The sequence below is a fragment of the Mycteria americana genome, chromosome 3 (assembly GCF_035582795.1).
Source record: "Mycteria americana isolate JAX WOST 10 ecotype Jacksonville Zoo and Gardens chromosome 3, USCA_MyAme_1.0, whole genome shotgun sequence".
In the NCBI taxonomy this organism is placed as follows: Eukaryota; Metazoa; Chordata; class Aves; order Ciconiiformes; family Ciconiidae; genus Mycteria; species Mycteria americana.
In genome coordinates this window covers 108,976,273-108,990,085 of record NC_134367.1, presented here as the reverse complement: position 1 = coordinate 108,990,085, position 13,813 = coordinate 108,976,273, and the positions used below count along the sequence as shown (strand labels likewise).

Here is a 13,813-nt window from a genome sequence, read left to right as displayed (position 1 = left end):
GCAGGCTAACAGGATTTAATTTTGTTAACGTAGCCAGATCAAACCAGAAAGAGTCTCAGCACTGTACACATGCAGTAACTCCAGCTCAGTTTGGCCCTTGCCAGACATGAGATGACTCCATTCAGCCATTGCTTCTGCACCATGCTCTGAAACAGGGTATGTTAGCACAGAGGCAGTACTGAATGTGAGACTGCATCTCTCCTGCTGAAGTCCTGTGCCCAGACCAAAAAGTCCTCAGAGTTTGGTACAGGAACAATCTATTGGCTCTCAATAGCCAGACCAAATTTGGCAGGGTCAACAATGAGCTAGTGCTAACAAGACCAGCTGTAACCAAGCTGGGGTACAGATGGGCCTCTCTGCACTGTTCTCTGCAGCATCTCTGGTAGCAACGTACCTTATAAGCTCATTCACAATGCAAGATCCAAGTGGTCTCTGTGCATGCACTGGTGTTAGTCTTGATCTTACAGGCTTGCCTACTACCCAGAGCACCAGTGGCTGCACCTTAGTGACTTTGAGGGAACCAGCCCTGGTCCACTAGGTTGAGTGTTGAAATATATTTAGCAGCAGTTCTGGACACTTGATGCCTTTGACCTGTCAATCAAACAGAATAAGCTAAAATATAATTAGACTGTGAGTATTTATGTAGATGTGTATTTGTATATACATATATATAAAGTTATATAGCCCATATATGTGAATTTAAATGAGTATATGATAAAATTTTAAAACTCTTAAATTATAAAAAACTGAACATCTTTCAATACAAACCTCATACAAGACAAAAATATTTTGTATATTTGTTTCAGCTTAACTTTGACAGCAGAAACAAAGCTGCAAAACAGAATTACAGACCACGATTAGCTGGTCCAGTATTTTGTTATCCAGCATTGTGATGAATATAATACCTATGTTACAATCCTCCTTAATATATGTAGCTTTTACCTTTTTTTTTTGCAGTCAGAGGAACACTATTCTGATAAGTGCTTGGCATGATTAGGTCAAACCCAATGTATTTATACATATCACTGTATGTTACTGGTGCATCACAAATGAAGTACAGAAATATATTGGATGTTCACCTACAGGAATAGCATATCATTAGAAAACAGAACACTGCAGCAGCAAATTCTTTTGTTATTGTTGTGGGTGGAAAAAAAACCACTGAAGCAATTCCACAAGATCCGACATCCCTGTTTGATTAGTGTCATGTGAACATTCCTGCAGAACAGTCACACATCTTGTCTGAACTCCAGTCGGTACTCATTTTCAGAATGTGTTGTATAGCTGTTCTTTCTGTGTAAGATGATCTTGCCCTCTGCTTCCTCAGTCCAGAACAGTCATTAAGAAAAGAAATTATGCTCCCTGGAAGACAGTAGGGACCATAGTTTATAATGAATCCACTAAACCAAGTAACATTACCCCTGGAGAGGTGAATAGTTGTGTAACTTGGCCCACCTCGTGTCATTTTTTTTCGTTTTGTTTGGATTTTGAAAGTCATTTACTGCAACATATTGAGAAACAGGAGATAAACACAGTTAACTCAGCCATTCTCTCAAGGTATCCTTCTTCTTGTTGGGTATCTCTTTCAGTACTCTATTTACTTCTTGGGTTCAAAGTTTTCCTCTCTTTGCTTTTTTTTTAAATCATGTTTCACTTGGCTTACTCATCCTTGCACCTCCAGCCTTTGTTGTTTTCAGTCTTTAATGATGATCTTTCGGTTAAGAGCTCACCAAAGTGTAGATCATGCTGAATGTAAAAGAAAGACACAATATGAAAGTATCCTTTTGAAGCATACAGAGCACTTTGATTTTTATGACCCTTTACTGTCTGTTCCTCAGGTCTGACTGTAATGGCCTGTGCCTTCCTTTGCATCCTTTCTATCTCTCTAAAGCATCTTAATTATGGTGTATCCAAGACGGGTATCAAAAAGCACTCAAGAAATAACAAATTCATTACCAACATCCTACTGCACCACAAGCCGTGTTTGAGCTTATTAAAGTGCAGTCTGATGTCTGAATTTGAACAGTGAAGAAACAAAACCATTTTGCTTTAGTGTGTTTGATCTTTAAAACTTCAACCAGCAACTCTTGGCAGGGCAGGCAAGGTTTCCCATGAAACAGCATTATTTTGTTTCCTTTGGAAAAAACTCCATGTAGTAAAAGAAACATAAAATGCAGACACCAGCTGGAGTGAATCCATACACATTAAATACAACTCTGAAAAGCAAAGAAATCGCAGTATATTGCCATGGCTCCATTTTACTGCAATTCTAATTCTGACGTACCCAGGAAAGGACAGCAAAATTGAATGTAATTAATACTATTTTATTTAGCACCAGGCAGTGGATTTTGGCTTATGGCCACATTTTAGAATGAAGGAAGTGGGGCTCAGAGGAAGCTGCACAACACTAGAGTCCCAGCAGAAATGCTAGACCACACTACATAGCTGACTTTGACAGGGTCTTTTAGCCAGCACAAAAATGTGGGGTTAAAAATGCTTCTCTCTCCAGCCATGCCTTGCCACCTCTCCTTGCACTACCAACAGAGCTTGTCTAGCATAACTGCCATGCTTTCCACTCTCGCCCCCGTGAAGAGGACGAGTGGGCAAAGGCACTCAGCCCAAACCCACAAAGCTACTGGATGCTAAACTCCTGCTGAGATTTTCATGTCCCATCCATCTCAGTGTGCGTTAGGCACCTACCAGCTTCTGTGAGTCTGGGCCCTTCTACTTTCTTTCTCTCTCTCTTGTATGCAGACACAGGCACATACACATGCAGACAGAAAACTTTGTTGTCAATAATATTTAAAAGTAATATTGAGAAACAACAACCTCCAGCAATGACTCCTCAAGATATGGGGAACAACAGAACAGATAACGGACCAGTGATCAAAGGAGAAATAACATTGATCTTCTTCCACTAGCGTACAAACCTGCCTTCCAGAGAGATTACTGCATGCAAGACTGGCTTGAAGAGGCACTCTGTGCAAATACATTAGGGAAGAAGGAGTAGAAGAAAGGCATCATAAAACAACACCTTCATTTAAAGTGTGTTAACCTTTGCTGTCAAGTAGTCTTACGGTGTGATTACAGGGGCAACTAAAAGCACAGGGATTCTGCCAAGGCCTTACCTTAAATATGATCCTCACATATTCTTGCACTGGGCATTTGCGACTGTGCACTAAGGACATCTAACAGCTGAAAGGGGCAGGGGGGACAACACACAACTAGGGTACATATCTTCAAGAACGTACTTAAATTAGGGGTTTGGACCACACACAGGCTTACCCTGTAATGAAAGGGAGGCTGTAGGCATGACTACAGGCGTGGTGCACCCCATGTTCCTACCACCGTCTACCTACCCATTTACTTACCGTCTTGAGCATCACTACACCAGTAGATGTAGTATTTTTCTTATGGTTCTCTCTTGAATCATAAGAACATTATAATTTTTATTTGATGTAATGTTGCTATCATAATATTTGCTATTTCACCCATGCTAAAAGACCATGCAGAGGAGCAAAAATTTTTTCCTTGGGTTGGCTCTGGGGCCTGGTTCAGGCCTTAGATAAAATGCTTAATATTCTGTACTGAGGTGTCAGCACATGCTGACTGTAAGTGGGCATGCTTCCCTGAATCAAGATCAGAAGCAAGTTTTGTAAGACTAAGGAAATGGGCCAATTGGTTCCAGTCATTTCTAAATATAATTTCACATGTCAAATGAAAAGCAGCTACTATTTCCTTAGTGAAATGACCAGACTTACCAGTATAGATAGTAGAAGAAGGAAAGGAGATAGAAAGCTAGCTTACACCAGGCCTCTTTTTGACAGTAACTCAGAGTATCTGCATTCATGACTGCAGGTGGATCATATGCTAGCTCTGAACTATCTGCTGGGCAACGAAAATACCTGAAAGAGCAGAAGACATCTAGAATGACTCTGTAACATTCTGTATTAAATATGTGCAGGTATACAGCCTCCTGATCACCAGCTCAGAAGACAACCATCTTCCATGATATAGGAGGAATTTTCCTCTCTTTTTCAAGCCTCTATTTCCAGACGTTGTTAAAATCAGGACGCTAGTCTAAGCAGACCATTCTTACAGAACCAAGCAATTCATGAATGTGGACTTTCTGTGTTCTATTAATTCTTTGGATTGAAACATTCCCGCTTCCTATATAGTTATTTCTGGCTCACTCACTAATAATTTAGATATTGTGAGTGACAATATGTGGCGGCTTGTGATCACAGCATGGAGGAAGGATCACTGGGCTTTAACTGCATCTACACAACTGATTTCAGACATGATGAAAGGTGACAGTCTCAACCAACTGATAGCTCAGTTCCTCCAACTCTGAAAAGGAAAGAAGTCAATATGGAGTAAAATAAGAGCTTGCTGACTAATGTTTTCTACACGTAGCACTGCTCAAAAATTTACCATTCAAACAATTTTAATTGGAACATGTTTTTCTTCTTACGTAGCAGAAATTTCTAATTATTCTCAGCAATGACTGGATGTTTGAGAAAATCCTGACAAAGAACTTTTTTGGCAAAGGAGCTTTTGTCTCAGTTACTTTGCAGTAAAAAGCAAAAGCAAACCAAAAAAAGAAGTCTTCAACAAAGTTAATGAACTGCTTTAAGATCAGCACTAACCAGATGAAATACTTCTGTTGCTTTGAAATAGTACTGTAACCACTGAAGATTGCTGGGATTGCTTATAGATAGATAGGTAGACAGATAGATAGATATAAAACCCATACACAAGTGACCAGCAGCAAACTTTGAAAGTAAATGTTCTCGTAATAACCTTGCCTTCCTCCCTTCCTCCTTTCCAGTATTAGTCACATCCACTTAGAATCTCTAATAACACTGCAAATTCTTTCACAGAGACCACAGGTGAAACCTTGCTTAATTATCCTCATTGGGATGAAGATATTACACCGTATCTTCCCATGGTTTTGTGCAGAACTTTCACAATGAACCCAAACCTGTCTGTGGTTAAAACAGCAGAAATTATGGAGTAATTATAGCAAAGCATATGGAGAACCATGGAAGCAAAGAAAATCAAAAGGTATCTCCAAAGGTTGAAGGTCCATTATTTAGAGTCTGATCATTTTCACCTTGGACATAAAATACAATATTTTTTTTTTTTTTTACTTTTTAAACCAGTATTATTGTCACACTTTGGTTGTTAACCCTTAGTAAAACAGTACCATAAAGCATTATTATTTTTATTGCACCCAACCAATAGGGAGAAAAGCACTCATAGCTTCACCCCATTTAGCTTTCTGAGAACTATACTGTGACTCTAACTTCTGAATAATACACTTTATCACATGACTCTGCATTACTACCAGCCTTTTGAAGAAAATAGTGTAAAAAAGCTACTACTTTTTAGTTCCTGGTTGAGATAATGGTTTTGCCTTCTTTACAGAATTACTCTTCATGCTACTTCACAACAGGAGCTATCTGCTGCCATATGTATCTTTGTAACACAAAGAGACCCTGACAGACAAAAATCATCTGTGCTTTTACAAACATTGTGGAAATGCAAAACCAGTGAAGACTCCAGACTGACAACCACAAAACCTGATGTCTCTTGGTTATCTTCAGAGGTAACAGAAGGCTGATCCTGCACTAGAATGCAGAGGAAGATGCAGCAGTAGGAGCTGCACTGCCTGTCCAGAAAACAGTAAAGCTGCTTAACAGCAGGTCTTACATGATCAACTCTGAAAGCCCCTCAGTGAATACAAGGCACATAGCAGAGATCCAGAGAGGAAACACTCCCCACTTTTTAACGTGGGCAGGGTGCAGACAACAGCTCTTCATCTGCTGCAATCCCCACTCCAAGAGTCTCTAAGAGAGACTCCTCTTGCACAACGGAAATTCTCTACTGTACAGCAAGAAACAACTTACTTTATACTGCAAAAAAAAGCATAAAGCTGCCAAAGAAGATGAGAAGCAAAATTCTGTCAACCTGCCCAGTCTCTATTTCACGACTCCAATGGAAAGGTTTCCTTGCTAGGGCTCAATGAATAGGTCCAAGACCTTTCAGATATGAACTGCCTTACAACTCCTATCTGTAAAATATTTAGAGCCTCACCAAGTTCCACTTTCAGATTCCAGTCTATTTCATTTCCAAGCTTTCATTCAGTTGTGGTGAGTACATCCTGACACCCTTTGGAACATTAATCTAAGTTAGTAACTGAAGGCCACATTTATATTATTATGTCTTTTCTTTACTCATCCTAAATGTTCATGAAAATATTTACTTTTTCTCTAGAAACATAAGTTTCAGCTGCTTATAGGCAAAAGCTTCTAGGCAAAAGATATTCAGCCATACGCCTACCACTGCACTTCATAGTTCATACAATCTGCATATGTGCTGAGCTGGCAAATAAGGCTAACAAGCAGTCAGCATATAAAAGATGGGCTTACCTCCAGAAGTGATAAAAAAGCAAAGGAACATTTAATCCCAGTGTGAGCCACTCTTGAGCGCACAAAAACATTATGCAGAAAAGACTATGGATGGAGTACTCCGGCAACACCAGCTAAACAGAAAGGAACAGAAATAACAGATGTCAGTAAACCACCTCTTTGACTTTAGTCACCTAAGCAGTTTTTCAGAAAACAAACCATCTCTGCAAGTCTCCTGTGTGTCTCTGTCTGTCCCTAGACATACCTCAGTTGTCAGACAGCTTGGCTAGGAGCAATGAGCACAAGACGCAGTGCCAGGTTTGTCCAGGTTCTAACCATGGCTGTACTCCAGGGTCTTGTTGGAGGCATGGGAGAAATCATTTACTGTCTTAGCTGGTGCTCCAGATTTCTGTCTACAAAATGTAGATTATATTACTGCCTCCCTCACAGAAGCATTGTGAGACTAAATGAATGCCTGTAAAAGAGTTCTTATAGAAGTAAGTTTCATTACTGATGCATTCAGAAAGGAAATAATAAAGCCATTACTGGGGCTTCACTTCTATATTGGAGGAGCATCTTTGGAAAAAGGCTGCTTCTACCATTTTGATATGTTATATACACCCTGAAGAGATCAAATCCATTAGTCAGTCAGCATTGCGAGCTAAATCCCACTGAGACAGGAAACTCACTTCCTTAGTAAATTCATGGCTCCCCACACTACTTGTTTCAGACCCAAGATGATTCTTTCTATTAAAAGAGAGAGTGAGTGGGCAGCTGGCAGAAACAGAAATTTATGTGATGTTGATTCAGAGTAGTTATTTCTAAAGGCATTTTGCTTTTTTCACTGCTTTCCCATTTCTTATCTGGCTTGCCTCTCTTGTTTTCTTCCAATGCCTTTTCTCAGAAATCTCTATTTCTCTTCTTCATTCAAGTCATAGAAGAGATTAATTCCAGCAGTACATATTTCTCAAAGCTAGACAATCCCATACACAGTTCATCTGCATCCCTTGCTGCATCTTGGAGCTACATCAACCAAAGTTAAATCACAAAAAGCATTTGAGGGGCTTCTTTTGATGTAAATTCATTTTCATCTGTCAAATAATTAAAGTGAGCCTTGTTTTTTAAAACAATGTAAAACCTACTATACAGCTACTCCCAATGCCTACCTACTGCCATACAGCTGTGCTGCAATGTTTCTGCATCTTCTTGGTTCTAGGAGTCTTTCCAGCTCACGTGGAATGTATTTTTTTTACTTTCATTTAACTTCACTACTTGAAGTAGCTAACACATTTGGATATCTCTGTGTCTACGCCTTGAACTTAAACATTCTCAATAGCTTATCTTATGTGCATGACAAATCATAGTACAATTACATAGTTCAGATTCCAGATGGTAGTTATTTATCACTGCTGGATTTTTTTTTTCATTTTTAGAATGTGATTTACAACATGACTATAACCTTTCCCCAAAGAATGATTCATCTTCATCACAAATTGCAGACAAGAAAGGTCTTCATGATGTACATCTACCCACTAAACATCACAACACTTAAAAGCATATTACATTAAATATCACATATTTGATTTCTGATTCCAACACAATCCACGAACTTAGCAAGAACACAACCCTGGTGTCTGATCAGTGGGCTGGCTGGTAATAACAGGGAAGGAAACCCATGCTGAAAATTTATGCAGCACATAAAAAACAAAACAAAGCAAAAAATCTGCTGTGAAGCTAGAAAGGAAACAAAGGAAGCGGTGGACTCTCAGAAACAGACTCACTTTCCAGTCACAGTTTCTGGTGTAAATTAATTCTACCTATGGTTTTGATAGAACAACAAATGGGTCACTTATGTCTCTTCACCCTTTTCTTGGATTGATATATTCCTGTGGACATAAATAAAGGATCAGTGCTGATCACAGTTTCTGAAGAGAATTCAAGCAAAGAAGCAAACAAAGCCCAGCCTGCAAAGCAAATTACAGTTTATATTGAGGCGATTTACCTAAGAGACCAAACTGAAAAGAAGGTGAGAGAATTGAAAGCATAAAGTGTAGAAAGGTACTAACAGCAAGGCTTGTAAGGAAAAGTAAACTGAATAAATAACTAAAAAATAACATTGCCTCAGTTCTTGGCTGTAAGAATCATCCTGCCGTTTGACTCAATGTCCTCTGAAACCAATGGAAACTTTCAATCAATTTTAACAAACATGGTATTCAGCTCCTGGAGAGAAGAAAGCTGTTTGAGAAACAAGCAGCAGTCAATCCTTACTGTTTCTGCTGAGGTAGTCAACTGCAATAGTAACTTCTGTGATACAGATAGCTGTGCAATAGGAATTAAACTAACGTCTTTAATTCATTCTGGGAGAGCGTATGAAGCTGTCAGATGGTAAACTTGCTAGGATATAAACAGTATGGCAAACATGTTAGGATATAAACAGTATACTTCTATTTTGAACCAGGAACACCCTGATTCAGATAACGTCCTCTGCTTTCAGACACTGCTCAAGATCAAGTCTCAAGATGGTTATGGAGCACAGAGTTGAAGGAGAAACTGGCAAAACAGCACAGTTCTTAAGGGCTGCAACTTGGTCACTCTGAGTCCCAAGCTAATGAATGGCATTACAAATTATCACTAGAAATTGTGCTGGCTGACATTTATGTGTGGAAAACCACAGGAAAGCTTGAAAGGGAAGTCAGCTTCTAGACCAAAATGCTGCTAATCAGAAACATCTTTTGCTCTAACATAAGCAAGGGAAAGAAACTACTATACCTTTCTAAGTTTTGCTCTGATATGTATATTTAAGTAAACATCCATATCAGTAAATATTCAAAATCCTTATTCCAAATCCACCATTTTGCATTTAAAATGTAAAATCTTAGGTAGATATCATACTCATATCATTACCATCTCACCATAAATATTCAATACATCCTCACACAAAGTAGTACACACATACACGCACATGTAGATAGATTCTTCCCCTCTAAATCCAAAGAAAATAAGGCAGGCTTTGTTGTGTATAGACATGTAGGTTTGGCTGAATTCAAGCATGGGAAAACAAGCACTGAAGCTAAGCACCTGTCAGCAGCTTCTTTGTGTTTATAGAAATACAAAGACCTCTGTAGATTGCAACTGCAGAAGGGCATCTCTCAGGAAGCTCAGTCCTAAATCAATTTATTCAGTTTCCTATTTCCTAAATACATTCTGTTGTTCTTATTCAAAAGATAAACCCATCTTTTTCTGTCAGTACTTTTCCTCCTTATCCTGTTTATTACATATGGATACCTCCTTCTCAAATGTAATTTTGCTTTTACAGAACATTATATCATTTTTACATGGAATGACTCTTACAGTTTGTCTCACCAGTGAACAGGGCACATAAAATACCTCACAGAAACCAAAACTGGGAAGATATCATAGCAGGAATAGTAATCTCCCTTCATCAGTGCTATTAAATTCTCATGCTTAGAAAATCAATTGTAACAAGTGAATCAAACTGTGTTCCCAGTCACTGTTAAGCCACTGAAATGTCAAGGCCTCATGCTTCTTTCCAGCATGTGCTGGTTTGGGCTGGGATAGAGTTAATTTTCTTCACAGTAGCTGGTATGGGGCTATGTTTTGGATTTGTGCTGGAAACAGTGTTGATCACCCAGGGATGTTTTTGTTACTGCTGAGCAGGGCTTGCACAGAGTCCAGGCCTCTTCTGCCTCTCACCCCACCCCACCAGCGAGTGGCCTGGGGGGGCACAAGGAGTTGGGAGGGGACACGGCTGGGACAGCTGAGCCCAGCTGACCAAAGGGATGTCCCACACCGTATGGTGTCATGCTCAGCATATGGAGCTGGGGGAAGAAGGAGGAAAGGGGGGACATTCAGAGTGATGGCGTTTGTCTTCCCAAGTAGCCTTACGTACGATGGAGCCCTGCTTTCCTGGAGATGGCTGAACACCTGCCTGCCCATGGGAAGGAGTGAAGGAATTCCTTGCTTTGCTTTGCTCGTGTGCACGGCTTTTGCTTTCCCTATTAAACTGTCTTTATCTCAACCCTCGAGTTTTCTCACTTTTACTCTTCTGATTCTCTCCCCCATCCCACCGGGGGGGAGTGAGCGAGCGGCTGGGTGGGGCTCAGTTGCCGGCTGGGGTTAAACCACAACACAGCACTTTGCTTAGGACCAATACTCCTGAGTGCTACACAATCATAGTAATTCTCACAGAATTGCTGTTTCTTCCCCCAGAAGACTCTGAGTCTACATCAGCCTCCATCTGTGCACACCAGCATCCATACTGTAACCACAGATTTTACACTGTACTCAGAAATTGCTCGCCATTAGACACTCTACCTTTCCTGGGGTTTCTGAGAGTCTTCATTATGCTGTTAGAGGCTGAGACAACTTCCCTTCTCAATGCCTGCCTTCTCCTCCCACAGATGGCAAGAAAAAAACTGACGAGAAATGGAGGTCGAATCTCCTTCACGTAAGGTAACAGCTCTGGTGACTACCCAAGTGGAAACAAGTTCACCTTACAAACATGCAAGCCCTTTTCCATCCACCTAAAAGCAACAAGAAACTGAAAACACCATGCATGCATGGAATCACTCCAGGGCCCCAAATTAGGCTTGATCTATGTGCATGCTGCTTTATCGCAGTGGCTAGTGCTGCCGCACCCACTTCCACTAAAGGATAGCTGCAGCTTGTCACTACGGTGCTCACTTTGCTGCCTTTTTCCCATATTCCTTGCTAAAGCTGACATGTAGAATTTGTCCTCATCGATAGCAGGGAAAGAAGGGATGGAGATGTACCCAAGGTTTTCAGAACACAAGAGTTATTTTAATTACATTTTAAAGCCCACCCTAACAGAGCCTGCCAGAGCTAACCTGGGTTACTGGGGAGCATCCGCTGCTGCATTGAAGACATTGTGAGACCAAAGGGAGACGATTATTTAATGACTCAGAAAATCTCCTAATTGAACAACACAGACCACAGAAGTCAGAAGTGTAATGCAAGCAATTGAGAAAAAGAAAGCAGAAACACACAGAAAAAGATCAGTAGCATGTGCATTAGCCCAGACTGTGCACGTATGTGGAATGTACATACATTGAAACAAAATCATATCTGTTTGCTCCTGCTGTTGCACAAACCAAAGAAGTAGGGTCAACTGTGTATAACTTAAATCCACAGACCATAGATCTTAATGTTTGCAACAGCTTTAAACATACTGCTTGCATTGATCAACCACATGAAACACATTAAATTCACTGTTGAAATACAGGAAGGCTTCCCACTTACATTTTCTAGCATATCTTTCTAATCTACTTTAAATGATTTGAGTTACTTGACTTCCAAAACCTCCTCTGAAAGGCTGCCCTAGAGCCCAATACAATGCTGTCACAGTAAATATACTAAGGTTTTCAGTCTAAATTTTCAGGTTCAATTTATTTCAATTCTCCTGTTAAAATCCACACTTGCTTGTGTCTCTACAAGCTCTGTTCTCTAGTCGCTTATAGCAATCACTTAGAAATTCAGTTGCGTAGTTAAAATTGTTATAACACAAACCTATAACCAAAGCATTTTAAGTAATTCAAAACTATGTTATGCAAACCTCTAGAAATATTTAGCAGTTTGCTACGTAGATGTGTGCAACTAGCTGGAAAGAAAATGTCTGGAAAATGGATTCCAGATCATCAAAAGAACAACCTGCAGCTGAACCTACTAAGTTCACATATACAGCTTTACATTTTATCTGGGGAAGAGCAATGGTGCACGCATGCAAGACTCAATGTTACGGACCAAATACAGAGCAGAAATAAAAGAAAGGATATAACACCTATGTTTTCACCCTTCCACCTTCCTGGATCACAATTAAGCAAAGCAGCACAAAGCCAATGCTTTATAAAGGAAAATTCATTATTCTAACGCACTATTGGGATTTCTTTAAACAGTATTAAGTGGATGTGAACATAAGTCACACCACAGCATAAATACCAGACAATGAAATGAGTAACACAAAGAACCTAATTATCATTCTCACAAAGCACTCCATATCCATCTGTAACACAGTACCGATCTAATATTAAAATACAGGATTTCTGGATGCTCTTTCCATCTCAAGCTACTAAACGCATCTATATTTAGGCCCATCATTTCACTTCTCATTGTCTCATTTTTGCTTTTTGCAACATGGAGATAATTATAGTTAAAATCTATAGATTTCACTGGAGCTAGTTTACAACAAGAATATTTAAGCTTTGTCATAATACCAGTAAGAACCTTAACAAGACTGACAGAGGAAGATCAGGTCTTTATGGGACATTCATCAAGAATATCTATAAATATTTCTGTATTGCAGAGCCTATGGGAGGTCACAACAGCTAACAGGTAAAGAGGTTATGAAACGGATTTAAAAAAAGACTTCTCCACTATAAGGCCTGCAGGGCACCAGCACAGTTCAAAAAGTGCCCTGTCCTCGGAAGGCACATCATTAAGGCAGATGTGCTGTGATCTTACAAGGATATCTCCTCTGCTAACTGTTCTTTTCCACTCAGCATGGATCAGGAGATATCTTCACAACCTTTCTTTTTTTAACGTTAGTTCAGAACCAGTAACAGAAGCTGGGTTAGCAACCCTGGAGTGCGAACTTCTCTCATTTTCACAACACTGACACGAAACAGGGTAACAAACGCTTTCTTGCCCTACCTCACTATTGTATTTCAGACACAACCAGCCAGGACACCCCACAGCTGGGTTATTCCAAGAGCTCATGCCGTCTTTGTCTGCTCGCCCAAAACTGGTGAGAATGACAATTAGTACCACAGCTGCTCATTAGGATCTAGAAAACCAGCCCCTCATTTCACAGGCAGGTCTATGAATGCAGAAATCTCAGTGATCATTAAAATGAAGTTCAGCCATCTGCACGGCACAGGAAGGGCCCTCAGGCCTTCTCCCAGGGGTCTGCCTAAGATTGACAGTTTCATAAATGCTGAAAACTAAATGTTCACTAAAGGGCTGTTTCCATATCTGGCGTGTAAAGACTGTCAATCTGAGGAAGCAGATTTGGTACAGTGCAGACATGGTAAAGACAATCCCTGCCCTGCTGTTCTAACACCTTTATTGAAAACATCAGCATCTAAATGTAAGGTAGGACATTTAACTCCCAGCAGAAACAGTTTTCATCCATATAACAGGTATGATGTAAAATCATTGCACTTTATTTTTAGGTATTATATTGCTTTTTGTAATTGCATAGAGGCTTTATAGCATCTGATCCCGACTTAAATACACAGTGAACATTCTGCTAAACATAACAGTGACATTTGATTTAACCCCAACTTCTTTAGTTTTATTAACTATATGCAAATATTTACTTTATTGCATACCAAATTAGAGCAAATACAGTCCATTAGCAAGTC

At 39.8% G+C, this 13,813-nt stretch overlaps 1 protein-coding gene across 2 annotated transcripts in view; it reads right to left on the bottom strand.

Annotated features, from left to right (window-relative positions):
* Positions 1 to 1,718: 1,718 nt before the first annotated feature.
* The window catches only part of CNIH3 (cornichon family AMPA receptor auxiliary protein 3), a 55,194-nt gene continuing 43,099 nt past the window's right edge, over positions 1,719 to 13,813 (bottom strand). For both annotated transcript variants that reach the window (XM_075497429.1, XM_075497430.1), the window contains 3 exons: positions 6,435 to 6,547; positions 3,762 to 3,905; positions 1,719 to 1,746 (listed from right to left, as the gene is read on the bottom strand). In XM_075497429.1, coding sequence (XP_075353544.1) covers positions 1,719 to 1,746; positions 3,762 to 3,905; positions 6,435 to 6,547 — 285 coding nt within the window. The remainder of the gene's footprint in view (positions 1,747 to 3,761; positions 3,906 to 6,434; positions 6,548 to 13,813) is intronic.